At 40.6% G+C, this 26,856-nt stretch overlaps 1 protein-coding gene across 1 annotated transcript in view; it reads right to left on the reverse strand.

The window, feature by feature from the left end:
* Positions 1-1,636: 1,636 nt before the first annotated feature.
* Positions 1,637-26,856, reverse strand: part of USP3 (ubiquitin specific peptidase 3) — a gene marked incomplete at its 5' end in the record, with an annotated part of 26,161 nt that continues 941 nt past the window's right edge. Inside the window, 13 exons of the mRNA XM_010085213.1 lie at positions 1,637-2,348; positions 3,884-3,951; positions 4,067-4,180; positions 4,342-4,460; positions 5,393-5,473; positions 5,635-5,741; positions 7,638-7,784; positions 11,952-12,065; positions 12,740-12,853; positions 13,755-13,837; positions 16,257-16,338; positions 17,992-18,075; positions 25,257-25,388. Coding sequence (XP_010083515.1) covers positions 2,183-2,348; positions 3,884-3,951; positions 4,067-4,180; positions 4,342-4,460; positions 5,393-5,473; positions 5,635-5,741; positions 7,638-7,784; positions 11,952-12,065; positions 12,740-12,853; positions 13,755-13,837; positions 16,257-16,338; positions 17,992-18,075; positions 25,257-25,388 — 1,411 coding nt within the window. The remainder of the gene's footprint in view (positions 2,349-3,883; positions 3,952-4,066; positions 4,181-4,341; positions 4,461-5,392; positions 5,474-5,634; positions 5,742-7,637; positions 7,785-11,951; positions 12,066-12,739; positions 12,854-13,754; positions 13,838-16,256; positions 16,339-17,991; positions 18,076-25,256; positions 25,389-26,856) is intronic.

A 26,856-nucleotide genomic window follows, 5' to 3' on the forward strand; every position in this document is an offset into this window, starting at 1 on the left:
TGTGTTCTCAAAACTAGAATTCTAAAGCAATCCCATCCGCGTAGCATGCAGACAAAACACAGCTATAGACAGAATCTACTGAACTCCCCAACTAACTGCAAGCAGTAAGGCTGTGCATCAGGGTGAGATATTTCTCTTGCCCCACACACCAATGAAGTCTGTCAAATACCTTTCTCTGACGGTATAAATGGTAACAGCTACCTATTCTGATTAAAAGAAAGGCTCTGGCTGCAAGAAATGGAGAATGGGTAGTGACAAACTATCTACAATTTAAAGCAATGATTAGTTCTATTTATTGTTCAACTTACATAAAGTCATCCTTATATATGTCACTTAATGGATCAAATAATAATCAGTTTACATATTCGTACATCAGTAGCAATGCTGAATGCTTTCTGCAGTTTTATATGAAGCCAATCTCTCTCTTTCCTGGTTTAAGATGCAGTGAAAAGCTATGAAGAATAGCATTTTACAAACCAGCCGACTGGGATGTCTCTTTACACTTGGCTGTGTACAGCCAGCAGGTAATCCACGGCAAGGAAACCACGGCCTATTCCATGGGCACCAGGCTGGGCTATGGTACAATCTACGGGGAATTTTTACTGTGTACTACAGTGTCTTTCAGAAGCATTAACTAAAAAGGGTAATCGCATTTTGCTTGTGTTCATGTGTGTTTTCAGACTACTGTATTGTACTTTTATCGCAACTAAAAGGTGGTGTTTGGGTGCGTGACTCCTACATTAAGTAAATTCTACTCTTACTGGAGTTCCTTGCTATGCACACAGGAAGTAGCTAAAAGGACAGGCTGTGGGATAGACAACCAAAATATAGCACTTGTCAAAGACTCCGGGCTTTTGCAATATTGCTTTTCCTGTCCACTTTTGAAAAATCTGACTAGCTGACTTACACATTCCAGAACAGCAGTACAGCTAAAATTCAGTCTTTAACAGAAGACTTTCTCGAGTACACAGCCAGGTTCTGGAAGTTGTATCATGCCTCCAGGGTTCTTCTAAAGACCATAAATAAAGATCCCACGCTGGGCCCAGTGTAAATACTACAGCTACCAGAGTCTGCTCCGGTCACAAAGCAATCTTGGCTCACCAACACCCATCGGGCAGGCTCTGCTGGGAAACTGAGCATCCTCCCTTTAGTTTGCGTTTGAACTGGTTAAAATAATTATCATGCAGAGCATCTGTCCTCTTCCCTTCAGTTTTCAGTGAACTGCACGCATTTAGTGGACAGGAGACTGCTCTCACAAACTGCAAACTTCTACTCTCAGTTCCCGCCAGGAAGGAGGGTTGGGGTCCCACTGCCAGGAATTCTCCCAAATTTTCAAGCAATTAAGTGTTTGTGATCAAATTTCAGGATGACGGTCTGAAAACACGAGGAAGTCTTAAGGCAATTCAGGTTTGGCTAAGAAAACATAAATCACAGAACAATTTAGACATATATTTTAGGATTTTTAAATTTGAAGGGGGGAAGGCAGAGCATATATAAGGAATACTTGAATTAAACTGCAATATAGATACAATTGAACCAAGTGTTTATTTACAATGATTCCTGAAAGTCAGCAGCCTGAATACACACCAATACAGCAGCAATTACCTGGTCTATTTAATGATGCCACATCTCCTCTCTTCTACAGACAAAGAATGATTGTTCAGAGGTCACTGTTTAGTTTCTTGCACGAGGGAAAATGGTACGTGCAAACAGTTCCTTGATATAAAGAGATTAAATCACATCTACATAACAGCTGTGAGAACAGCATGAAGTTGTATTGCTCTTCATAATCAGAAGCACATTTATCTTGCTTGTAAGGAGGATAGAAAGCTTCTCTGATGTAAATGTGCCTTTAGAAAGTGAGAACTGAAAACATTAATACAAAAAAGTCAAATAACTAAGTATTTCATGAAACTATATATATAAAAATTGAGTTATCACAACTAAAGCAGCAAATCAAAATCTGCTGAGGTTTTCTGGTATAACTAAAAAAAAAAGTTAGTTTGTGTACAAGTTGTACAAGTTCAGTAAGTCAAATGCTACCATTGACACAACAAAACTAAAACCCACAAGAGGAAACTGAAAAGTGCACAATGAAATTAATAGTCTTGGATCAAGTATTTATGGAAAAATGGAAATGTTTTGTCCGGTGGACTTGATAAGTGAGAATTAAAAGGAGGTATTAAAGTTTATCTGATCCAGATTTGGCTTGCCGTTCCACGTAGAAGAGGATGTAGGCCTTGGCCTTTACCACAGTCTCCTCGTCGGTCAAAGTTACAGTACTGTCGTTGAAATGGAACCAACGGCCTTCGTGAGCTGCGTACGCGGTGTAATGTCCAGAGCCAACGCTGTCAGCAGGGAGGAGGCGGGGAAAGAAAGGACAATCAGAAGGAGACAGACCACCTCATTCTCGATGCATTCTCGATGCATTCTGTATTAGGGCTAAGAGACTTCCAGGAACCAGAGGAAGAAAGGAACTGACAGCACTCCACAACAGTCGGTAAGGTGCTTCCCTTCTTAAGCTGCGGGGCTCAAAGTTTCATGTTAAGTAAAATAATCCCTTAGTGAGATGAGCTGAAAGGCTTTTTTGTATGAACTTACTAGCATCCCATAGGTTTTGTTCAAGCAAGGCTTCTTGCAACACTGAATGTCCATGTTTAAAAAAATCAAGTCTATTATCTGTTATGATTCAAGCATTAGCTATAGAAACTTCACTATGCTGTTTTCAGAAATCTTCCCAATTTAGGTCTAGAGAGACTCACATAGTCTAAATATAACCAAAAGCACTCACAGCAAAACTAATCCCAGAATACCAAGAAAATGTTTCAAGTTTATCTTAAACAGATTTACATTGTGGAGCCATATTTATTGAATCTGATGTACCAGAACTACAAACCCATCAATTTTCATTACCCTGCCACCCCCAGATAAGGCCTACTTTTGCTTGCTCACGTGTTATAACAACACATGCTCAATGTTTCCAACCATCTAATTCTAATCATGACCAGCTTTCCTTTGCTGTCCCATCTAGTTTTCTACAGCTTTGACACACCAGCGGTGCTACTGCCTTTCACAGTCAAATCTGAGTCCAGACCATTCCTCTGGAGAAAGCAAAAGGGCAGGCTTCCTGGAGAGAACTTTGTATCTTTGAATGAAACTGAGGTATCAGCAAGGTTTTGATTAATGGGGTTTAGTTTAAGAAAACTGTCACTGCTCACACCCAGAAAGTGATTGCCCAAACTACGCTTCTCTCAGGATAAAGAGCTGCCTTGTCCCTACTATTGTTACTCTTAACAGATCCATCCTGGTCTGGGAGAAGGAAAAAACAAAACAACAGCCACCCCGCAACTTCACTTCAAAACAGGAACACTAGCCAGCCTTGCGGTGTGCCTGTTAGCAGTCACTTTGAAGTTCATGCCTGTAGGAGTGAAGGTAAACGCAGGGGGGTAACTGCTTTCACTGTGCCAATCTTAGTCTACCGTTGTTCCAAACATGTACTCTTAGCATAAATGCGTGTGCACCTTTCAAATAAAAGAGGAAAAAAAAATTTATGCTTTGTACTAAGAATTTCAAAATGAGGTGCTAACTTCTGGCAGGCCCCTTGAGCAGCTCTGTTGGTTTAGGGCTTTCCATTCCTAGAGGAACTAGACTCTTTTCATCCTATCTCACGCTTCTAGTCATTATCCCAGAGATGGCCAGTGGGCATTCACAGGAATAACTGTGTAGAGCTGCAGTTAATTCAGCTTCATTCCATGCAAGTTTATAATTTACTGCTTATTTCTACCAGTAAAAATACAGTCAGTCACTAGGGACAGAAAAACCTTAATGAACTCGACCCGTACTTCAGTGGGGAGAAGGGAGCAGGCTCGCTCCGTGTACTCACCCTGAACCGTGATGCACAACAACAGCCGCAAGGTCATACAGGCAGCTTTCTGGGCCACTGTTTTCAGGCTGTGGGTAAAAAGACAGAAAACTCTGAAGAGTTCAATAGCACCTACTACAATTTGTAATCAACATGTATGTTGTGGAACAAATTTCTACAGAAAGTGTCAGCGAGTCTTCGTACCTCTAACAAGTAGCATTTCATGTCTAGGCCTCGTAAGGGAAACTCAACATATGTATCAACCTTGTTTCTCAGATATGCTGTCCAGTGAAATCGTTTCAAGTGTAAGCATAGCACCTACAGGTTTAAAAAAAAAAATTAAATGGATGCATTAGAGGAAGAGGCTGAACTTGGTTAGTGCTAGACATCTGCAATAGCCTAGGGGAGGATTACTAACAGTGGAGTCATTATTTCCTTTGACATCTTATCATGCTGTTACTTTTCGTGCTTATACAAACCTTTGGTAGTTTCTGAATCCAGAATTTTTTGGTGGACTTCTGTTTCTTTTTGCATTTGTGACACATATACAGCTCTGTCTCATCAAGTTCTTCCAGGTCTGTGAAACTGCGAAGACAATCTGAAAAAAAGAACAAGATATAAAAAACCCACCACCCACATAAACCTGATTCAAGATGACATTGAGTGAAATGCAACAACTACAGCAATATAGAAAAGTGTACACATCTGCTGCAGTCATTCTAGTTATTATATACATTTGTGCAACAAAAAGCTGTGTAATAATGTGTTTACATATATTAACATGTTGTAACATGCAGCATTCCCTGTGCCTGAAAACACAGCTACAAGCATTTCAAGAGAATAAAAGGCATTCACGAAAGCTCCATTTTTTACACAAGATTCTGTCCAACATTCAGCACAACTGTTTTCAAAAGAAACTAAATGACTGTCTAACAAAGAACAGCTTTTAAAGGTGAGATGGTTTTAGATACAAAGTGAGCAGAGAAATAAGGGGGTTTCACAGTTTACAGCAAGTATGTGCACAAATCTGTAAAAATTAGCATACTTCAAAACGAGTTCAATAACAGCACTACTGCCCAAGTTTGCAGGATTGTATGTACGTACGTTTGAAAAGCAGAACACCCAAGAGCCATCCTTCCTGTGTGCAAGGGGCACAGACGTTTAAGGACAGAGCCATAGCAAATGCCAGTAGGCAGGAACGCAGGTGAGCATTGGCTGGAAGGACTGTAATACTTCAGAAATACTCTGACCACAAAGAAAAACCTGCACTGGAAACCTCATTGATATTTAGCTGACCTCCTGAAGCAGTTCTCGGCCCCAGTTTACCATAGTTGCATGTCAATACACAGTGACTGGGAGTAGAACCTACAGGGAAAATTATTTTGGCACCTTCTACCACAGAATTTCATAAAATGAGATGGCATGGGGCACCAAGTCACAGCCTAGGTGAAAGCCTGGCTGCACTGGAGTAGACACCCTAGATATCTACGCTTAGTCCTGGTAATGATTTCATTCTCCAAGCACTCTTACCTCGCAATGTGCACATTGGTCCATTTTCTTGATTTTTAGTACGTTTATTTCTGAACTGACTTGGAATATCTAGTGAAAGGTCTAGAAAAACAAAGATTAAAGAAAAATTAGGGCTGAATAAAACAATGCCTAGCTTTTCAGGGTAAAACTAGTTCAGTCACGCGACATGTAAATATATCAAGCTTCAGGTTTATTTTTCTGCCTTAAGGCATCGGGTATTTTGAAAGCAAGAGGCAACTTACCTAGGAATGGGTCAAACTTTCTAGATTCAGTCCCACATATTAGGCAGTTGACTTCATTTTGAAGAATGCCTCCAAAAATGGCTGTGACAACAGTAGATGCTCCGTTTCTAGACAAACCACATCATAGAGGTAAAGTCAGCCAGAACATCTGAGCTTAATTTTCAATACCTGGTACATGTTGACTGCTCCTAGGCAGAGCAGTTTGTCCATGTGTAACAAACAGGGACTGAGGTCACGCACCAGGCATTTCATTCACCCCAGAACTGTACAGTGCAGATATTTAGCTGCTACAATACTTTTGTTTTATCTTGTACCTGAAGAAAGCTGCATATGCTCTAAGCAGATGCTCCAGATTTCAGTGCTGAGAGTATTCCAGTTGACTGCATTTCTGTGGTGGAGAGCTGATGCTCACAGGGGCACAGTATTTTAACCCTGTAATTAAGGCTGCTTCTGAAACAAAACTCTTCCCTTGTAGGTAGGTCGAGATATTTTTGTTTTAATTCTATACCCTTTGTTACAAGTAATTTTGACTTCTTAAAGCATATGATGTCTGTACTTCACTTCCAAAGGCAGCTTCACTTACATTAAGATACAAGAAACAATACATATCATCCTCATCCTCTGTGCTTTCATTGCTCTCAATCTTTTGAGCAGATTATGTAATGGACTTACTTCTCACAGTCCAATTTAAAAAAAAAAAATTAAAAGTTGTATATAAGTTTTAAACTTGCTAGTTAGTGCTTGCAGATCTGACACCACAAGCCTGCAGAAACCCGTGTTCCACATCTGCACTCCACCTCCATCTCTGCAGTGAATGTGCATGCTGCTGGGTGAGCAGAAGGAAATGGCCACCCACATCAGCCAGCGCTCAGGCAGCATTCACAGCGTGTTTATGGCTTTACTGGAGGCATTTAAGTGCACGTGACCTCCATTTGCCCTTGACAGAAGGTGGCTTGCTCCACCTCACCACGCATTTGAACAGCCATTCTCAAATTGACTGTAGGGATGTGAAAGAAGTTAAAATGTTGACAGAACAGAACTGGTTTACTTTTCAAATACACTTTAAATTCTAGAAACATTTTAGGATTCTTTTTGTGGGGTTTTTAAGCATCAGCAAAGCAACATCAATGTGGTAAAAAGCACAGTCTGAACTCTAGGCTTTCCCTAATGAAGCATCTATAAAATCCTGCATCTCTCCAACCTGCTTACTGTGTCCTCATCAGTATAGGGAGGAAAAACTCACTCAACTCTTAGGTAGGGAATCTGAGGACTTGGGGACCAAATGTGCAGGCTGAACTGACTTAACATTCCTTCCTGAAGAAATTTAAAATGGTTTCCCTCTGTGATAATTTCAACCTGAGAGAAAACACCTGGGCTAGAATTCAGAAAGAACAGTATTTTGAGAAGTACAGAAAGAGGAGCAAAACACCTGGATTACTTCTGTGTCAGGACACACAGTAACATGAAAGTCAAAGTTAGCAGGAAAAAAAGGAACAGCTCTAACTGCCTCAAGTGATACGCAAATATAGCAAGATCAACTGCAGGAAAACTGACCCAACTGTAACTGCATTGCTCACTCGTTAATCCAGGAGGTCTGCTGACAATTTAAACCTATAAATACTTGGCCATCTTCTTTTGCTCCTACATCATTCAGGCCATCTGTCACCCTAAGACAATGAGATTCTCTGAACAAGGAATTCTATACGGGTATAGAATAGAAAATACAAAGTTCTTTTTATTTCTGAAAGACTAATGAATTAAAATGTGCTTATAACTTAGCCTGTACTCACTCACACCTATGAAAAAAGGCTGATCCTTTTGAAAGAAAGCACATCCTATAGGATGTTGATACTTTATAACCTGCAGCTCTGCAATTCGTAACATCACAGAGGCACTAAAGAAAAACAAGGAACCATGAATTTGTCGTTCCAGACCCACCACACACATACCCATACAAAGGCATTAAGGTTTTGAAGAAATTTTTTAAAAACCACACTTCTTACATGCAACATTTGTTGCTTCCAGACAGACTAGCATTTTCTTGCAAAATTACTGAACGTGAAACACCATTGAAGCCACCTTGGAGTTCGAGGTGTAGATGGTCCAGAAGGTAACGCATGAACTCATGGGCATCCTGTTGCTGGTATCCCCTTAAGAGAAAAGGAACAACAAAAAGCAACATCACCACCACATACATAGGCTGCTTCAGTGCTGACACACAGAGCAGCAGGGTCACATGAAAGAACCTTTGCTTGTTTAATAACACTGAGCAGACTGTACAGAGTTTTCCAAGTAGTCTTTGGGAACAAACAGCTATGGCTAGACAAAGTAAGGATTCTGGTCCTTTGCAGCGCTCCCTCTGCACATCATCTCTTCAGGCTGGAGAAACATTTAAGAATACACGTTTTAGCTAGGAAGAGAACTTTCAGAAAACAACAGGGAGCAGCAGACACATAACATTTGCTCACCTATTCAGCTGACATTAATTGGCCTCACCAAACTCAAGTCTGTGCTAGCAGCATCCCAGGGCTCGTATACACGTTAATTAAAAGCATGCCATGGTAGCAGCGCCTTCCCCTCACCCACACAAAGCATTGCTCTGTTTTCTTTGTTACTGACTACATCTGATTAGTAACTCCACAGACTTGTTATGAATCTGGTTCAGGCAGCACACTATTTATTCATCCCTGCTTTGAAACTGCTGTAAATTATAGTCAATATATTGACATCTCAAACCTGGTAAGATTCAAAAGAAAGACACGACACAATGTCTTGTTCCTGGTGGATTCAGAGTCAGTATTTCTGGGTGGTTTCATTCAGCCACTGATCCCACTCACTTTGGCAGTTCCAGGTGTTCACTTGCCTGTTTGTTCCCCACCCCACCAAAGCCAGAAATTTGATCTTTGGGTTTGCTTTCCACATGCATCTCTCAGCAACAACATGAAGTCTGAAACTATTAAAATGAAGTAAATATTTCTTTCCTCCTCTAGGGCGAGATCTATAGCCGTGCTCAGAATCACACACCTGCCCTGCATAACCCACACACCATTTGCTGAGACAGGGAGGTAATGGTGGGGTATCCAGAGCATCTCTTGAGCATCTGAATTTGGCAGGACAGGGCTCTGGTCTCAGCTGAGTCATACCAGCAGCAGCAGTGCTGCTCAAAGAGTCACCGTTATTATTTCACCACTAACAAACCTAATCAAAGTGAACAGAGAAGCCATCAGGGTAAAATATGCTTTTGAAGTTATTTAAGCTACATCATGCATCACATTTAACAAACACCTGCTATTCATTTGCCATGAGATGTACACTGAGATGAAATCACAAAGCATACAAAGCGAAACACTGACAGCTTTGTGCAACACTGACATAATTACGTGCAAGCCTTTGAAGGCCCAGTTACAAAAAAAAATGCCTACAGAGAAGAGTTGGCTTTCCCTCCTCCTCCTGTCCATTTGTTTAAGCTGCTTTATCATGCCTCCCGTGCCCCTTTTCCTCCTCACCATTCCACATAAGTATTGGCAGTAACTGTCACACAGGAATGTCTGGGACAGAACAGAGATGGGTTTTTTTATGCTACTGCTCAGGGGAGGGAAATATGTCCCCAAGCCTCATGGAACAGTACCCGGGGTTGGAAAGAAATGAGAAAAGACTTGGTGCAACAGAAGTAGGCAGTGTGAGGCTGATGTGCTTCGTGAAGAACATGGGTACATCCTACAAAATTATTGCTAGGAGGTAACGAAATAAAAATTAAATAAATCCTTTTCATCTTGCAGAATTACAGTAATGCTTTCTTCCAAACCAGCAGCTTTAAAAGAAACCACTAAGTTTGTATGTGGATCTTACAGCACCCCGAAAAACATCAGCAGTACAACCTACCCTTTTACAACAGAAAAGCTGGCACAGAAACAGAGCTGTGCTTCACCAGGCCAGAGTCCTGTACAGCCCAAAACAGGACTTATTCTCCCAAAGTCACAAAATAATTACACATCATTACTATCAAACAAGGTAGTAAAACAGACCTCAGCTTCAAAGCTGCACAGTAACTGTGCACACTGCAGGATAATTTTGAAGTTGCTAGGATAAAGCAGGATTTGCTTGGTTAACTGAATACACATTTCTTCAATTTAATAAACATATAGGCAATCATAATAAACAGCTGAAGATGACATTTATGGAAAGTCTTCGCTTCAGACACTTTTTTATAAAAGAGCTCTGAAGTATATGGCACCCTTGCTCTGCAAAAAAATTGATGAGATAACCTTTGGAATCACTCCCCATTGTTGGTTGTGCTCCTGGTGCACGTGTTTATACTTGCATACCAGTATTTTCATTATAGATGGCAGATTCTTTGGATTTGTTAAAAAGCCTAAGTATAGATACAGATCTTTAAAAGAACATGATGATATGGACGTTGCACTGTTTAAAATAAACTATGATCTAAAAGCCCATCAGCAAAAAAGCATAGTTTCTCTGATAGTCAGCTTGTGTAATTTAAAGACTGATCTCCAGCCACCTGAAGCAATTCAATTCAAGCCCACCTCCGATGTTCCTCTTCCTACCAGGAACAAGAGAGGCTATAAACAGGAACAGTTACTAGGAAAACAGAGCATTACATCAGCAAAATACACATCTTGCAACTCAGCACGACACTACAGAACTATCTTGGCATGCAGCAGAGTGACAGCCGCAGATTCTGTCCCACAGTCAAGGAGCAGGACTTGCACAGCAGCATGAGAGCTCAGAGGCACTCCCGCTGTGCTCACAGTAACCGTACAGGTTATTCTGCACCCTGTGAAGGCAATACAGGACAGAGAGCCATGGAGTGCAGCAGCAACAGTTTCTTCTATAACCTTCTGTAAGAAGAACAGCCCTTGCAGGCCTTGGAGGCAGGCACACCGTGCCTTTAATAATAGCAATTGCTTTGGGCTAATACATCAGGTTTCAAACTGTGTTTCCTCCCCCTGCCCCGTCACTTCAGGCTTCATAAAGCAGAAGCCAAAACAGCGGGTTTGCTGTTAACAACGTCTATGTCCATCCGCCACCTCCCTGTCTCACCAGAAGCACACAAGGCAGAACTAGAACTGTCACATCATTAGCTTTTACAAGGTACAGTTGAGCACAGAACAAATTCACATTTTCTCCCTGGATCATGTGGGAGCAGGAACGTACTGAGCAGCTGACTATTCTCCATGTGATTTAACAAGTTCTCTTATCAATTTATCATGGACATGTTCCCACATGTTCTACCTGGGAATAAAAAGGGGAGGGGGGAGAACTCCAACAAACAGCGCTTTTAAAAGCTGAACCCACAGTGCTGAAAATTTGCTCGAGGAACTTTAATGAACTGGTTTCTCACTTAGTCTAACAAGAATTATAGCGAAGACTATAATAGCGAAAGTGCTCAAGGACATTATGGTTGATGTTCACTTGCCTATAATGTTCTGGTCACTGCTTGCAACTACTGGTATTAAACTTCCTTGATTCTCATAAGCCAAGTGAAACATATTTGGCAGTGTGAAGACTAGAACAGATAGATTTGTGTTATTCGGGTTACTCGTTGAGCAGATGTGTTCACAGCATCTTTTCAGCACTGCTGGAGATGTAACAGATAACAGAACATCTTTACTACCTGAGAACACGGAGCAACTTACCTTCATCACAATATATCCTAACAGGTTTCAGTGCTCCTTTGAAAGAAGTTCAAGGGCCAGGACAGGGAGACCTTGGAGAGGAATGATACTTCGATTTACTTGGGTAACCTTTTCCCCTTTCTTTTTATTGTCTTTTTTGTCAGTATGGGCACAAAAATGCCTATTATGAACAAGATTTTTCTTCTGATAGCCCTTATTCCATGTCCAGCTGGTGACTACAGTATTTTGAGAGAATCAAGGAAGTTTCAGCCAGTATGTTTCCATTCAGGCCTGTAGGTGCTGTACCTTTTTTAATCTGACTACATCACTTTCTTACTGCAGCCAAGCTTGGGTTCTGTCAACACCATGCGTTTGGCACTTACCTTGATTCTTCTGCCCTTTGGAGAACTGTCTCAAAGGAACAACTAATACATTAGAGTTTGAGATGTTTGTCCTCTCCAACACTGCTCCATGTAACATGTGGCAGAAAGGCACAGAAAGAAAAGCGCTACCAATGAACACAAACTGTTGATCAAAGTCAAGATCCTTTTCCAAGAATGTTTGTGGGTATATGGGAGAGCTGCACAGAGTTCATCCCACAGATTCAGCACAATTTAAGAGTAGGACACCAGCAATACAAGGTTGCAATCAAGAATAAGGTTCTTATTCTACAAAACTTACCTAAAATTTGGCATGATTTTCCAAACAACATAAAATAAAGACTCCGGACTAAATGCAGTTTGGCTTCCTTGCCATAAAGCACAGAGTGTCTTTCTGAATTCTTCCACCAATGAACTGGAAAAAAAGGAAACGCTGGTGATTAATATGGGGATTAATATGGGTTTGTGTTATAACCCTTACAGGTTTACTAGCTCAATGGTACAAATATCAAACATGACTTTGGTTAAGACTGTAACAATTGGGTAAATACCCTTTTCCAGTACTTCAGAAATTTTATATCCAAAATCCCACCCATAATACTACAGAGAGACACAGGTTAGGAAAATTACATTTGAGATGTTGAGGACTCACGGGGAAATCTGTCCACCTTTTGCCATTTTACTGTAGACTCTGCTAATAACATCATCCCTTTAACATGTGGGTTTTTTTGTTTTGGTTTTTTTTTCCTCCAATGGTTCACTTGCAGACACATCCCCAGGACTGTATTTTAACTGTAACTGAGTAACAGAATGTCTGGACTACATACAACTAAGCACTTCTCAACCTTACTTTAAATGCAGTTACACTCCAGTGCTTTCTGATGTATCTGACTGCTTCCCCCTGCAGCACCACACCTATGTAAGCAAACTGCAAGTGATACAAATTTCTTTTCTTTTGTATAGTCAACTATTTCTCTATGACACTGCCACCCATGAATAATTTTTCTACGCCTGCAACACTGAAAGTGCCTAGCGGCTCTATTACCCAAGCATTTGCTGCTCAGTGCTAACAAGGAACGTGCAACTTACACATTGTTGTCTCCCTGGCTCCTGGTGTGGTAAGTTCGCCTGCCTGCTGTCTTCCCATTCCTCAGCTCCACAGCAGGCAACTCTTTGAAGTAACAGCAAAACTGTTGAATGTTACTACGGAAAAAGGAGAAATAAATGAAATCCTTAAAGGGCAGGAACAAAGAGAATATTATGTATTCTGGAGACTGTTCTTTGAAATGCATCAACACAACTTCATGCAGTGACAGAGGATGGCCATCACCAGCAATTCAAGATACAAGAAATACTGTAGCAAATACTTATCTTCTGAAAATGACTGAGCAGATCTGTAAATACCATCATCAGTCCAACTACCTGAACTAACATTTGGGCTCTGCTTTGGCTAGAAGATACCATGACAACTGTTAAGTATCAGACGGCATTCCCTAACAAACCAGACTGCATCTGCTGAGGAGGTAGCTCCTATGTCTGCCACCACCCATCAACCCTAAGCTCTGCTACCAAAGTCCCAGTAATGGAACATAAGCAGCACGTGTCCCAACTCCTGCCAGTGAACCCTGAATGACAGAAAAGAAAACGGAGACCCATTACTCCTGCTATAGCCTGACCCAGTAGTCTCCCAGTCTAAGTCTCCCAGTGAAGCAGGCAAACTCAGAAATGCAGAAGGACAGTTACAGATCAGAGGTGGTCTTGGCAGCAAGAACATCTAACATCTCAGCACGGCAGAAGCTGTTCCCCTACCCGCTTCCGTGAGACCTCATCCCTCAAAGTGCTGTCTCTGCTTTCAGAGAGACCATAAGCATCAACATGTTTCAACATCCTCAGCCATGAAAGAGCACTCTCCTCTCCTCTCAGGACACGGCAGGCTTCCTCTGCAGCACTGCACCACTGCAGCCACTCACACTGCGAAACACAACTTCATGGTACCTGCACAACCAGGTACATTTTCGCACAGTGGTAACTTGCCAGATTCCCTTGCCTAATGCTACAGCACACAACTACTCTCACAGAGGCATGGGGAAAGCTTCGGAGGTACCTGAGCGACTGAAGGATTGCATTCATGAAACACGTATTCCCCAGGTTCCGAAGGCCTGTGGCACAAAGGGCATTGGTGCTTCCCTGGAAATGAGAACAGTTAAGTTAGAGAAAGACTTATTGTTGTACCCCCCACTTTCTCCCCACAGAGCTGTTACCATTCTGTCAGCATAGACTTAAACCATAATAAACTACCCAAAAGCCAAAGCAACCACCTCACCAGCTCGAACTGCCTTGAAGCTGGATTGTGACATGAAACCTGTTTCTTACTCATTCCTGCCAACAGAAAACTATACTGTTATCTTCTCCTGTGCAAACAGATCTAGAACAGGACAACACAAGAGTTAATCACAGGCTCTTACTGCAAAGTATTTGTGTGTATATATGTTAAATATTCCCACTCCAATAATGTTCAGTGAGAACTGGACAGCTATTTCCCTAAAATGCTTTTGAAAAATTAAAATACCAATCCTTATCCATCTAGTCCTATGTCTAATATGCACAGTATGGCAGCCTGCAGGTTGTTTTTAAGTCACCAGCACTAGTCTGCTGCCTCGGTGGTGTTTTGTGGTGGCCAGGAGGGTGTGTGAAAGACAAACAGTATTTATTTGGGAAAGAAACAGTCAAGTTAGACTGTGCAAAGATAAAAACAATATGTTGAATGAAGAGAAGCAAAATATACACCATTTCCAGTCTAGGAGTTTCAACAGGTTAGAATAATGTTACCCACAGGTGAGCTTGCTTTTTGCCAAATAATCTTCAGGGTGTGCTGGGAGGAGAGGGAAGAGAAATGTGGACAGTGTTGTATTTATGATTTCTAGAATCTGCAACACTTGGACACATTCCACTCTCTACAAAATATCACATTGAAAGTTCATCAAATATTTGGGCATTTGTGATTGTTCTAACAGAATTCAAAAGCTAGACTATCTTTTAGTAGTAGTATCTCAAAATGAACATATTACTTGACACCAAAGACTTCATGCAAATCCAGTTTACCTAATATGTATTCAAAGTGCTCCAATAGAACTTTTTTTCCTCCCCAAATCTATCACAAACATCATCTCTGGTTAATAACTAATGACAGCAGGATATTTGTGTATATGTTGTTAAAAAAGAAAAAAAAAAAGTATTTTTTACATAAGCAATTTACCAATTCAGTAGAATTGTTTAAAGAGAGACCTGTTTTCCAATAAAGGAAGAAAACTTTTAAATACAAACACCACAGTGTCCTTAGCATATTCTTTTCTCACTCTTGCCCAAGGTGAGACAGCAGGATATTGATGCAAACAGCAGTGCCCTGTCTTTTCTAGATAACGATGCAGTGCGCCAACAATAAAGGTCATCTGTTGCCACGGACAATATTCAAGTATTAATAAAACTAGGAAAACAGCACAGACTAAGAAGAATAAAGAGCAGCATTACGTTCGTCCTTTATAATTCTGTCTTCTCTGTATCTACACATTCCCTAGAATTTTCCTTCTGGTTTCTACTGGCTTTGAGTTTTCCAGACAGTTATGCTGTGTGTTGCCAGGGCAAAAACCACCACTCCCAGGCTTCCTCAATCACCCCAAGATTGGGACAGTACAGGAAGCACACACAGCACATTCAGAGGACCCTAAATGGACTGGTAGGTAGTGCATTTTTAAAGTAAAACAGCAACTGACTTCTTTGCTCCACCCCACCCGCTTATTTCCATCTATACTCCTCTCAAGAACTTCTCTTTGCATTCAAGTAGTTGTCCCTCATAGCGCAGGACAGCTATTACTTCAGCTCCCTTTGGCTCCGTTGCTGTCCTGCAGCCCCAAGGGCCAAGGAGGAGCAGCTCTTTCTGTATTCTTTCTCTGGAAGAAACTATGTAGCCCTTCAACTATCTAGCAAGGGCGGGATCATCCTCTCCTGGGTGCTATTCTGCAGATGTCAAGTTGAAATAGCAGTAAGAAGAGAGGTAAGAGTGAGAAAAGCTTTCAGAATAGTCCACAGTTCCTTTTGAAAGCAAGTTTTACCAAGCTCTTTTAGAAATGTTACATATTTTTACTTTTTTCCTAACAATTCTTTTCTCATTCCCCTAGAAAAAGACAGTGCACCTGCTTCTCTGCCTTGTGCACTCTAAAAAAAATTTTAGAAAAGAGGGAGACAAAAAAATCTTGTCTGCTCAGAAAAGTCTTATGTCTAGCCTTGTTTTAATCCCAATAGGTACTAGTTCCTTCAGATTTCACCAGTCCCACCAAGCTCAAACTGCCCTAAAACACCATCTTGACATGAAACCCTTCTTGAGCACAGGGAAGCTCCAAGTCTAGGTCAACAGAAATGCTGCAGAATATCAAACATTCTTTTGTGAGAGGGGCTCTTCGAGTTGCGCGGTCAGGAGACGAGAAAGACAAAGTGCAGCAAGCAGAATTTGGGGAACTGGCTGGGCCTATTTCAAGTCTAGGCCAACTATAGGCCTCAACAGGCTTAGAAAAACCCCTTAAACTCACTGTCCTGGATCTATCATACTTACATTTACTTTTAGTAACTTGCTGTTCAGAGATGAGTTTTCCAAGAGTTTTCTTTTCCTATGTCTGTCTGATGTAAAGGCTGAACTGTTGGGAAATAATTAAAAGAGGTCACTTACTATAAAAACAAAATACTGTGTGAAATGGACAACAGATAATCATCCTAATGTTCAGCACAGCAATTACATCTGCCATCAGTTGTCATTAAGACAGCAAAGAGCTTCCTCACTGCAACATACGCTTTTCACAGTCTTAAAGCAGACTGCAACTCCCTCAGAGTACAGACACATCCTATTTTCAACACTAATGTCTGAGTTAATTGCTGTAAGTTATGCAAGCTACAGTCTGCACCCTCAAGAGTGGCCTTATTAGCATGCTACTCTCCATCTAAGATATTGATATTTTTCCTTAATCAAAGGGATATTTAATACAGAATTTTTCATAAAACACTTCTGTCAGAAAAATAATCTAAGCCTTCAAAAAAGACAACTTCAAAAAATCAGGGCAAAATAAAGCTACCAAAAATCAAAAATATCTCAAGTGCTAGCACTTAGGCATTATAGCTGACTTCTCTTACTTAAATAAAAATACATGAGGTTATAATATTTGTGTGATAATAATACAAAGTATCAAGAACAATTTTTATTTTCCGTATCACTGGAAATTACTGGCCCCTCAATTCTACCAGTTTATGACTCCTCTCTAATCTAATACCAAAATCGTAACTTCTTCCAGATTTCTAGGGTTTGTTTGGGTTGGGGTTTTTTTATGATTTTTTAATTAAAAAGCCCTTCAAATATTCAAAAACTGTCATTACACATAATGGAAGCCCCCACGGTATCATCTACCTCCCACAGAGCTGGATCTCCTGGATATTTCCAAAATACTCATGTGCGCTTCTCATTATGCTTAAATGCCTTTACACCTCATTACACACCTGAGAAGCCAATCAAAAACTAATGAAAGTGCAAATCTTACCAACAGAGGAAGTGACACACTTAATTTGACACACGTAACTCAGGGAGGATCCAGAGAGGATCCAGCAGTTTCTTACCAGGAGCCCTACTTGAACTCTTAAAAAACAATGTACTTGGAAGCACTGCATGCACACCTACTTCTACTTAGTATTATATAAGATTTCCAAGCAAACTGTGAAAAGTCGATTTGCTATCTAACTCAGGCCACAGCATCTGCATCACAGAGATTGTAACATCTCCTTTTCATTGGAACGGTGCCAGATAAAAGGCAGGGGAAAAACATGGCTCTTCTGTACCAAGTTCATAAACCTTCTTAATCTTTTTGTTTGGAAACCAAACATGCAATTGATATGAAGACTACTTCCACCTGCATTTTTGCTTCAATTTCTCTGCTCCAGAAATTTATTCCGGTTTTGACAAAGCTATGATTCTGTTCTGGAAATTCTCTCCCACTTGTACGGAAAAAGACAGTAATCATTGGCTAGGGAGCAAGACAGTTAACTGATATCTACATTCCTGTATCACCACACGCTGCTTCTGCAAGAGTCACTGTATAAGAAACAAAACATATGAGATCAGCTAAATCCCTTCGTTCTCCTTCTCAGGGATGAAAAGGATATTTAAACAGACACGGTATCACACACACAGAAAGACCACAATCTATATATTAAATGCATATATACATATGAAACAGAAATATCACTGAAATTATGCAATACTACAGGTCCACCCAAAGCAGTCTGGGTGTAAACAAACCACTTACTTTTCCAAGTTCTGTAGGTGCTCTCTGACCTTCTGTACCAGGCCCAGTTTGGTATCATTGACTACAAAATCATCACAGCGATAACTGCAAGAAAAACATCTATCAGAATGTGCAAAGGATTTCCATTAAATACTCCAAAACAGTCACGCAAGCCTACATGCGGGAAGCACCGACGTGATTCAGTGGAAGATTATGAGGGTAACGGGAGCACAACACCTACATACTCAGCTTGGTCTCCTCTGAAAACTACCCTATAGCAAGAGAAGGTACAGGCACTATGTTATTACATGTTTTTTCTTCTAGATCAGTTCTTTCTTAGAAGCCTGATGTCCTGCTTCTTGCAATGCAGAATTACAGTTCAACAAAAGTTCAAATATATGGTGTAACCAAAAGCAACATTAATAAACAATCTGTAGAAGATTTATCAGAAAAGATCAACTGACATCAGCTAAACAGAATACAAAGGTTTTATTAATGTAGATTTCTGTTAATACTGTGAAGCTATCACTAAAACCTGAGGTGCTGAACAGATACACACATAATGTAAAAGTTTCTGCTATAGAAAAAAGCCCAGGGAAGATGAGCTACGAGATTATGTGATTTGTCCAAAGTCACACCAGAAGTCTGTAGCAACTCACACCTCGTGCTTCAACCACAAGTATCTCTCTCTCTCTCATACAGCTTTTATATATACAGAAACTCTTATAAAACTTAAGCTAGTATTGTGAGGTTTTTCAGGGTAAGTGTGAAAAAGCAACTGAGCTGAAAAAGAGAGAGAGGCTGATCCCCCCACTGCCTCAAAGCAAAAGTAAACGGAAGCCAAATCACAATGGCCCCTCAGGAGAAGCAACGGTTACGAAAGTCCACAATCGCATGATGTTGTACTGAGATCTGGCGTTTCCCAAGAACCAAAGATGGTCGTTATAATTTAGTATTCAAACTGTGGGCTAGCAACACCTCATACAGTGCACAAACACAAAGGCTACAGACCATTTCTTAAGGCAGGGAGGAGGGTCTTTAGGGAGTGCTGGGAACACACCCACACCTCGTTTCAGTACTTTCCCAAGTACACGTAAATCCACAGTGCACGTGCCCATTTGAAGAAATGAGAGAGCAGCAGAGAAAACTGTCACAAGGAGAACACTGTTGCGAGATGGCATTACTGCTGCTTTGCTGTATTTTATGTCCCTTGCATTTCTCGCCCGCATAACAGGGGGAACAGAGGTCCCAGAGCGACACGGTCCCTCTCCCATGGTCCTGCTTCCATTTGGGAAGGACAGACAATACCTGTACACAGGGGCAGGGTAGTAGCAGAAAGGGGAGGGGAAGGACAAAAATCCCTTCAAACCAAGAAACAGAAATGCTGCAGTCAGTACAGAAACCTAGCCCTGCAAATGCACACCTGCACATGGGTAAGCCAAGAATTCTGCACAGCCCCCTCGAGCCTGTCTCACAGGAGGCAGTCAGCGGAGCGGCAGCCTTATTGCTGTGCACAGGAGCTGCAGGTGACATTTCGCAGCACTCCTGCAGGGTTCCCCAGGAGCTATCTCAAGAACTAGATAGCCCGTATTCTGGCATGAGAAACAGGAAGGTAAGCAAAGACTTTACACCACTTACACCAGCTCTTTTGAGAACACTGCGACAAAAAGGGAGCAGAGGCTTGTCACAGCTTCGCTTCCCCCACATCCCACAAAGGAACTCAGCTCTGAGCAGTGCTTGTCAGCCCTCTGCTTACTGTGAAGCACCAAAATGCAGCTTCAAATTCTGGCAGGCAACCAAAGGCTTCCTGTGAAGAAAACTAACTTACTTTGGATATGTTTCATATAGGAACGGTAGCTATTTCTCTCCTTTCCCTTTGGCACAGGACTGACTCAAATGTGAAATATCATCATCGTCTCAGGTTACCCCTCTGCTAGAGCCAATCTGCGCCTCCTAAACTAATGAAGCTAATGAAGCTATAGACTTCAGGCACAACTGGAATTTACAACACCCTTTGTTACACACATCTGCAATGTAGTTCAAAGGCTACATATTGCTGTAGTGTTAATTCAAACACCGAATTCCTGAAGAGACCACAGAGGTGAGAAAGTAAAGGCCCTTGCCACCAAAAGCAGTCTGTAAGACCAGTCTGTCCAGAATCTCTCTTGATTTTTGCTTCGGAGAAGAGAAGTTAGTACAACTCTCGAGATTTCCAAGCACTGAACACAGTAGTTGTGCATACTTACACAAGATGTAGAATTATAAGACAGCTATTGCCAGTAATATTTCAGTAGTCCTGTTCAGCTTTATCAGCCGCCTACAATTACCTAATTAAGCGTTCCTGCATTTGCCACTCTCCCAGGACACCACACCTGGAGGACAACCATCAGAGCAAACTACCCAGGCCAGCTTTGGCAAGACGTAAATACAGAGTCCGACTCCTCCTTAATACCCAGCGCGCCCACACGCCCAGGTGTACCAGCACAGCTACCCTGCTTCCCTAGCTGCGCAGCTACTAACATTTATAAACGGGGAACAAAAGCAGATGCCAGCTCACTGAAAGCCTCTTAAGCCAACTTATTGCTGAAAGATTATTTAATGCATGCTCCCATGCTCTAAACGTCATGTTAACCTTATTTTTAGTCTGATCTCACATACCAGTTACATCTTTATGTAAAACTGCAAGCTAGCACTTCCCCCAAGATGGAGGAACAAAACCAAATACATCATTACATGTCAGGGTCCTTACAACAGTGGAAATGTAATGTTAAGATTCACTTAAAAACAAGACAAGCTTCTTCTGTTTCTCTTTTTAATGGGCAAGTTTTTTAAACCACCTCCCTTGCAACACTAAATATTTGGCACTACTACTAGAAATAACAGCATTGCTACCAATCTGTTTTGGGTAAACACATAAACAGCACAGGAAGTAGTTCATGCTTTAATAGCTTAAAATTTGCTAAGCCCACACACCTTACAGGTAACCTGCTGAGAGATTACTTCTGATATGTGAAGCTGACATTCAAAACAGATGTTTAATTTGTGTTCCTCAGGATTATCACTGATTAACAATACACCTTCTTGCATACAGCAGTTCTAGAATATGTTTTAACAATTGTACGGAACAAATTCTATACTTTGGGGAGAGTCCTTTCTATGGATTAGCACAGTATTTTCCTCTTCATGCACTTTCTATTTTTAGCAGCTCTGCTGCCTCCAAAGCCTGGTCTTTCCTGGCCTCCTTTGCTGCTAAAATGGCAGCAAGCCAGTGAATGTGTGCACTGGGGAACACTTCAGCTTAGTGCTGGCCATTTCAGTAGGTTACAGATCTTCCTGCTATGTTTAAAAGCCCTGATTGGATTTGAAGAATTACAGGACAAGAAAAAACAAGAAAATCCAAGTTTCCTTAGTTGTGCTAATACCTTAATGAGTAACCTAAGAACTCAAGTTTTGCTGTCTTGATAAAAGGCTTTTTACCTTCTTGAATTTCCACTGACTCTAGAATGCAGAATAATGGTCCTAAGCAATCTCATTTTCAGATGCTCATGCGCTAGCACAGTACAAGAGAACGAGCGTCACAAAAAGAAACACTAAAAAAGAATTTTGTAAAGTCCTTGGCACTTAGGTATTTTTTACATCAACCCAGCAGGGGCAGAGGGGAACATTAGCACAACCATGTCCCTTTAGGGATAACAAGGAGGCTAATGGGTCAGAAATCTGACCTGCAAATTGTGTCTGGGATTAAACGAACATGGGAAACATATTATGCAAATATATAAACAGGGCAGCCTTTCTTCTTCAGTGCTAACCAACCATCTGTGCATTAGCACAGAGAAAACAAATTTACAAGACTCCTCTTTCAGGAAACTGATTTCCGAGAGCAGGCTTCTTACACATATCATTTTACTTCTAGTGCACAGAAAAACAACCACTAACACAGCAGGAGAAAGCATCACACGATGGCTTGAAGAGAAGAAAAGATCTGTCCTTCTTGTAAACTCTTTGTGCTTAGTACTTTAGAACTAACTGAAAGGCTGGTTACCTCCAAAAAGTGGAATTCAAGAGTCCGATTTTCTCGAAGACCTCAAACATAACTCAGTCTGAAGATACAGTCTTACATCTACTGTCTCAAAAGTGACCAAAGAATCAAGAAGAGAGTCATACTCTCATAATAAATAAAAGATTAAGATTCTCTCAACTTTTGCACTGTGAAGACCGAACAGGCGAACAGGAGAAGGATCAAAACCCTTCAGAAAGCAAATCCCTAGCTGGTCAGAACTTAATGATACCTCAAGCATGCCTGTATTTTTCAAACCATTATCAAATTCATAAAATACAATAAAAACCTCATCTCAGATTAAAATAAGAAAAATAAACCACCATCCCACCAGAACTCAAATATTTTCCTTTCAAAGCTACATTGAAAGCTTGTGCTCACGTAAAAGAAAACATGCGCACCTAGACTGCCATGCTGAAATGCAATTACAGGAGACTGCTCAATCTGATTTTGGTTTACAGCAAGATTGCATGTGGACAAGAAAAAAAAAAAAATCAATAAACTCTGGTAGCTTCAGCAGCCACATGGTATTTCTTCTGGACTGTGCTCTTATGACTGCATAAAAGCTTATGACATGGCCAAGGAAGAGCAAAGAATTAAATGCCTTCTGCTTAGAAACGAGGCCATACAGGCCTGTTCACTGCTGCTAGCATGCAAACTGAGGAACACAGTAATGGGATCCATAGGATAAAAATTGAACAGGAGCATTCTACTCAACTCTGTGCAGTAAACAAAATTGCAAATGAAAATATAAAAGCCAGCACTGCAACAAAATATCTCCATTACTTTTACAGCACAAGTAAAATTCAATTAAGTGTTAGGATGGTATTCCTTGACTTTCAAATCATTGAGGTTGCCCACATTGCTGGCATAAAATATTAATCTTTAAATAAAAGTTCACTTAAAAGAAGCATCATTGGATAAGCACAGCACTGTCTACTGGATTCATGTCTACACTGAAGGAGCTAACAACATCTCAAAAATCAGTCTCCACAGTAGCTAGTTATGACTTGGATTCACCCAACTATTTGCTTTAACTGGCAAGCCCTATTTGACAGCAGCTCCTACAGTACTGTCTGAAACAGAGGCAGAAATTGGTCAATGTTTTCTGTTTCATCTTTACGCATCTAAGCTCATTTCCCCTGAAAAAAACTGGGTGCAATAACAAATCCAGGTAGTTTTTCTCTGGTTATCAGGTAGGAAAAAACTGAAATATCCTAAATGAAAGCAATGATACAGTGCTTTTGAAACTTGTTCAGCTTCTTATTAGCACAGAAGAGTTATAGTTTGTTAGTGAATTATACACAACAGGAACTCCCCAAGGCAAAGCTCTCTACAATTAGTTCCAGTTCATCCACAGATGACTCAGCCTTCTACTTCAATTACAGCAGAAAAGACATCACATGCTAAACTGCTTTGCATCTGTCCTCCCACAAATACGCTGCGAAGCACCAGTGAACTTCCTAAGTGTGTGCCTACCTGCTCCTCACAAGCAGTTTGTTTCTGGTTCAACATTCACTCAAAGAAAGAAGAAAAAAGGCAGCCTAATAAGCATCCAGTATTTATACAGGCATTAAAATAGTTAATAGATGCCACTGTCCTCAGTTTGGCTGTCATCATTTTGCAACGCCCATATTGGGTTTGGAATAAGGTCTGCAGGGTGCTCTGACTTGCCAGGATAGTTCATCAAGCCCCAGCAAGTTGGGCATACTATTTGTCATAGTAAATGGAGATATAATCAAGACTTCAAATACCCTGCTAAAATTCCTCCACACATTATTGCCTTCAGAGTAACTATAAGACAGATCATACTTCAAACAAAACAAAAAGCCACAACGTAGAACTCAGTTGTTAACAGCATTACTTGGGAAAGTGGAATTTGCTCCCCACAGCTGTTCCAATGCTGGTAACCCGTGTATATGTATCACTTAGAAAAATCTTAATGCTTTCACACAGGAGCAGATAAACATGGTGGTCATTTAAATAAAATGTAAATAGAAGCAAAATCACCATACATCACAAAGCTGCTCAAACCCTTCTTCTACGCTTAACATCCATACAGCTTTTGTCACTGCTGCACGCACCATCTAACTATTTTTTGAGTTGCTCCAAACAAAATTTCTTCAGGTGAGACCACTTCACTGTGATTTTATTTGCAGGGGCTAAAAATATTTGTTACTGAAGTATTCCTCACAGAACTGGATACCCAAACTTCAGCAAACAGATTTTTCCCTGATGAAGTACACAAAAGATACCCAATTATTTGAACAAAGTACCCATCAGTGGAGCTACATACTCAGTAATTTTACAAGACCATAAGCACAGATTTCCCGGAGATTTGCAGTGTTCAAATCCTGCAATGCCACACCACACAAGTTAACAACATACATGGGAAACCAGGAAGAGAACAGGAAATGGGGAAGCAGCTGTCAACAGTTTTGCTTCAGGGTGAAGAGGATGGAAGATGCTGAACGCACAAAAGCATTGCTTTCAACAGACCTCCAGTCTTTGCTCTTTGAGGAACAGGGAAGACAGGGAACCCGATATTGCCAGCATAACTATTAAATGTCCCTAAAGAGTGGTTGTATCTCACTCTAAGAAACCGATAGAATAAATCAGCTCAGGCCATTCTGTTAAAAGAATCACTTCTGTGATTCTTCTACTTAATCTTGCCAGAGTTGATACTGCTTCCCAACAGGATCCATCACTTTCCCAAACTCATCCAGGTTGCACCGAATCTCCAACAGAAAGAAGCCTTTCTTTCAAAGTGAAGAAAAAAATTAATATTGGGAAAACAAACAAACAAAACACACACATTCACACTTCAAGTTCACACCTCTTGGGCAGGAACTACAGTGTATTACTTTATTTTCTGATATTCTGACAAAGGATAGGCGAAAGGCTCACCAATTTGACAGGAGTCACTACAACCAAACAGCAGCTCTTGCAATTAAAAGGTTAGGTTGTCAACATACCCCAAAGCAAACAGAAGCAACTCCAGACCACATAAATAGCAGAAATTTTCTGAAATAAATGCTAAGTCATTTGAAATGCGGGAGTTCAGCCACAAGCAGCACTACAATTCACATGCAAAATCAGAGGGTTATTTCATAACTCTATCAAGGGATCAAATGCCCAAAAAGCTGTGTAATAATGTTTCACAGGAATCTAAAGTTTTCACCTTCTAAGTATGTAAAAAGTTGCCAAATTACAACATTTAAACTCTTACCAGTATGTACTGTAACTACTGCAATCCATACACACAGTATGCTGAATTTTCTCTTGTTTTTCTGTTTTCTTATGGTTGGTCATTGGAATCTGTGCATCTTCATAATGCTTTTTTGCATGGCCATTCACATATCTAAAATAAATGAAAACCAAGAAAAGTCTTATACTTTTAAACAGTTACTTAACCAACATTCATTGAAAATAAGAAGAAAAAAGGCAGCCTAATAATGCCTGTATAAATATCGGCTGCTTAAAATAGGCAATTCACCTGTGCAAAAACATCGGTTAAATTTTCTAACTTTTTATTCCTTTACTCTCTCACACTGTCCAAACTAATCTCTCCATCTCCTTCATAGCAACCACATACTGGCATCTTTGCAGCAAACCCCAGGATCTAGACCCTGAACAGACTGATGCACCTTCACAACTGAGAAAATCATTAGTTCCCTTTTTCCATATATGTACCGTGGTTAGTTCTCCATACTGCTTTCCCAGATACTTTTCTTACAGCTCTACTTTTCTCCACCCAGTCAGTGATTACTTTAACAGCATACTCCCATATGGAACTCCCACATCCATTGTAACCTCTCCCATTCTGCAGCACAATTTAATATTAGAGCATTCTATGTTTTATATAGTTCATTAATTTGAACAGCTCTAGGGGCTTGGGGTCACATAATTGAAAAATAAACCTAAAATCCTACAGGATTATGCTGACAGAATGAGCATTTTCAGCATCAGAATTTGAGATCTAGAAAACCAAACGTCTTTAATTTAAAAGTGTCATTATAAATGCAAGAGCCCGAAGGATCAGCTGATCATTAACACTTAGAAGTGCATGCCCAGACCTCAGGTGAATTCCCTCCTCCCCCATTTCTTGCTTGTTGAACTCAGTAACGCCAACCCATAGAACTCTGCGCACGCAGAGGTCTCTGCACACTGAAGCTCTTTGTATTCTACACTTCTTCTCACGTGCAGGAGTAAACAATCCTGCTCATGCAGCTGTGCTAGTTAAGGCACTGAAGCCACAGAGTTACCAACACCGCCGTGCTGGCAGAATCCTGCAGTGCATGTCCTAAACCGAATGAGACAGCTGTGCTTTCAGGAGTTGGTTTTATGCCTAAGAGTGCAAACGACAGGTTTATAAAGCTATGCTCCCACCAGAAACGTTCTGCTGCTATAACACGGTCAGTAACATTCCCAATGACTCTAACCTCAAGCATGTAGTTCAACTGAATATCTGAAAAGCTCTCTTAATTTCAAATATTATCTGAACAGAAGAATATGCTGTGTGCTTTCATGATCAAAAGTGCTCCCATTACAATGCATATTACATTCTTCTCATTCAATTATTTTCATTCTAAGGATGGGAGCAGTTTGAAAAGTCAAAACAAACTGCATAAATAACTGACTCAACATCCACTAACTCCACACAAGAAAGGTCATATGTGGACAGTATTTTTTTTTTTTTAATTGGTAACAAGTAAAATATTCTAAACTATTTATTTCACACCACCACATAACATGAAGTAGCTCCCTCTCTCTTGGCTCTCATCAAGTATAAATTTATAAAATAAATGAATAAATAAAGAGGGAAAAAG

Source organism: Pterocles gutturalis, unplaced genomic scaffold, assembly GCF_000699245.1.
Source record: "Pterocles gutturalis isolate BGI_N339 unplaced genomic scaffold, ASM69924v1 scaffold42110, whole genome shotgun sequence".
Lineage (NCBI taxonomy): Eukaryota > Metazoa > Chordata > Aves > Pterocliformes > Pteroclidae > Pterocles > Pterocles gutturalis.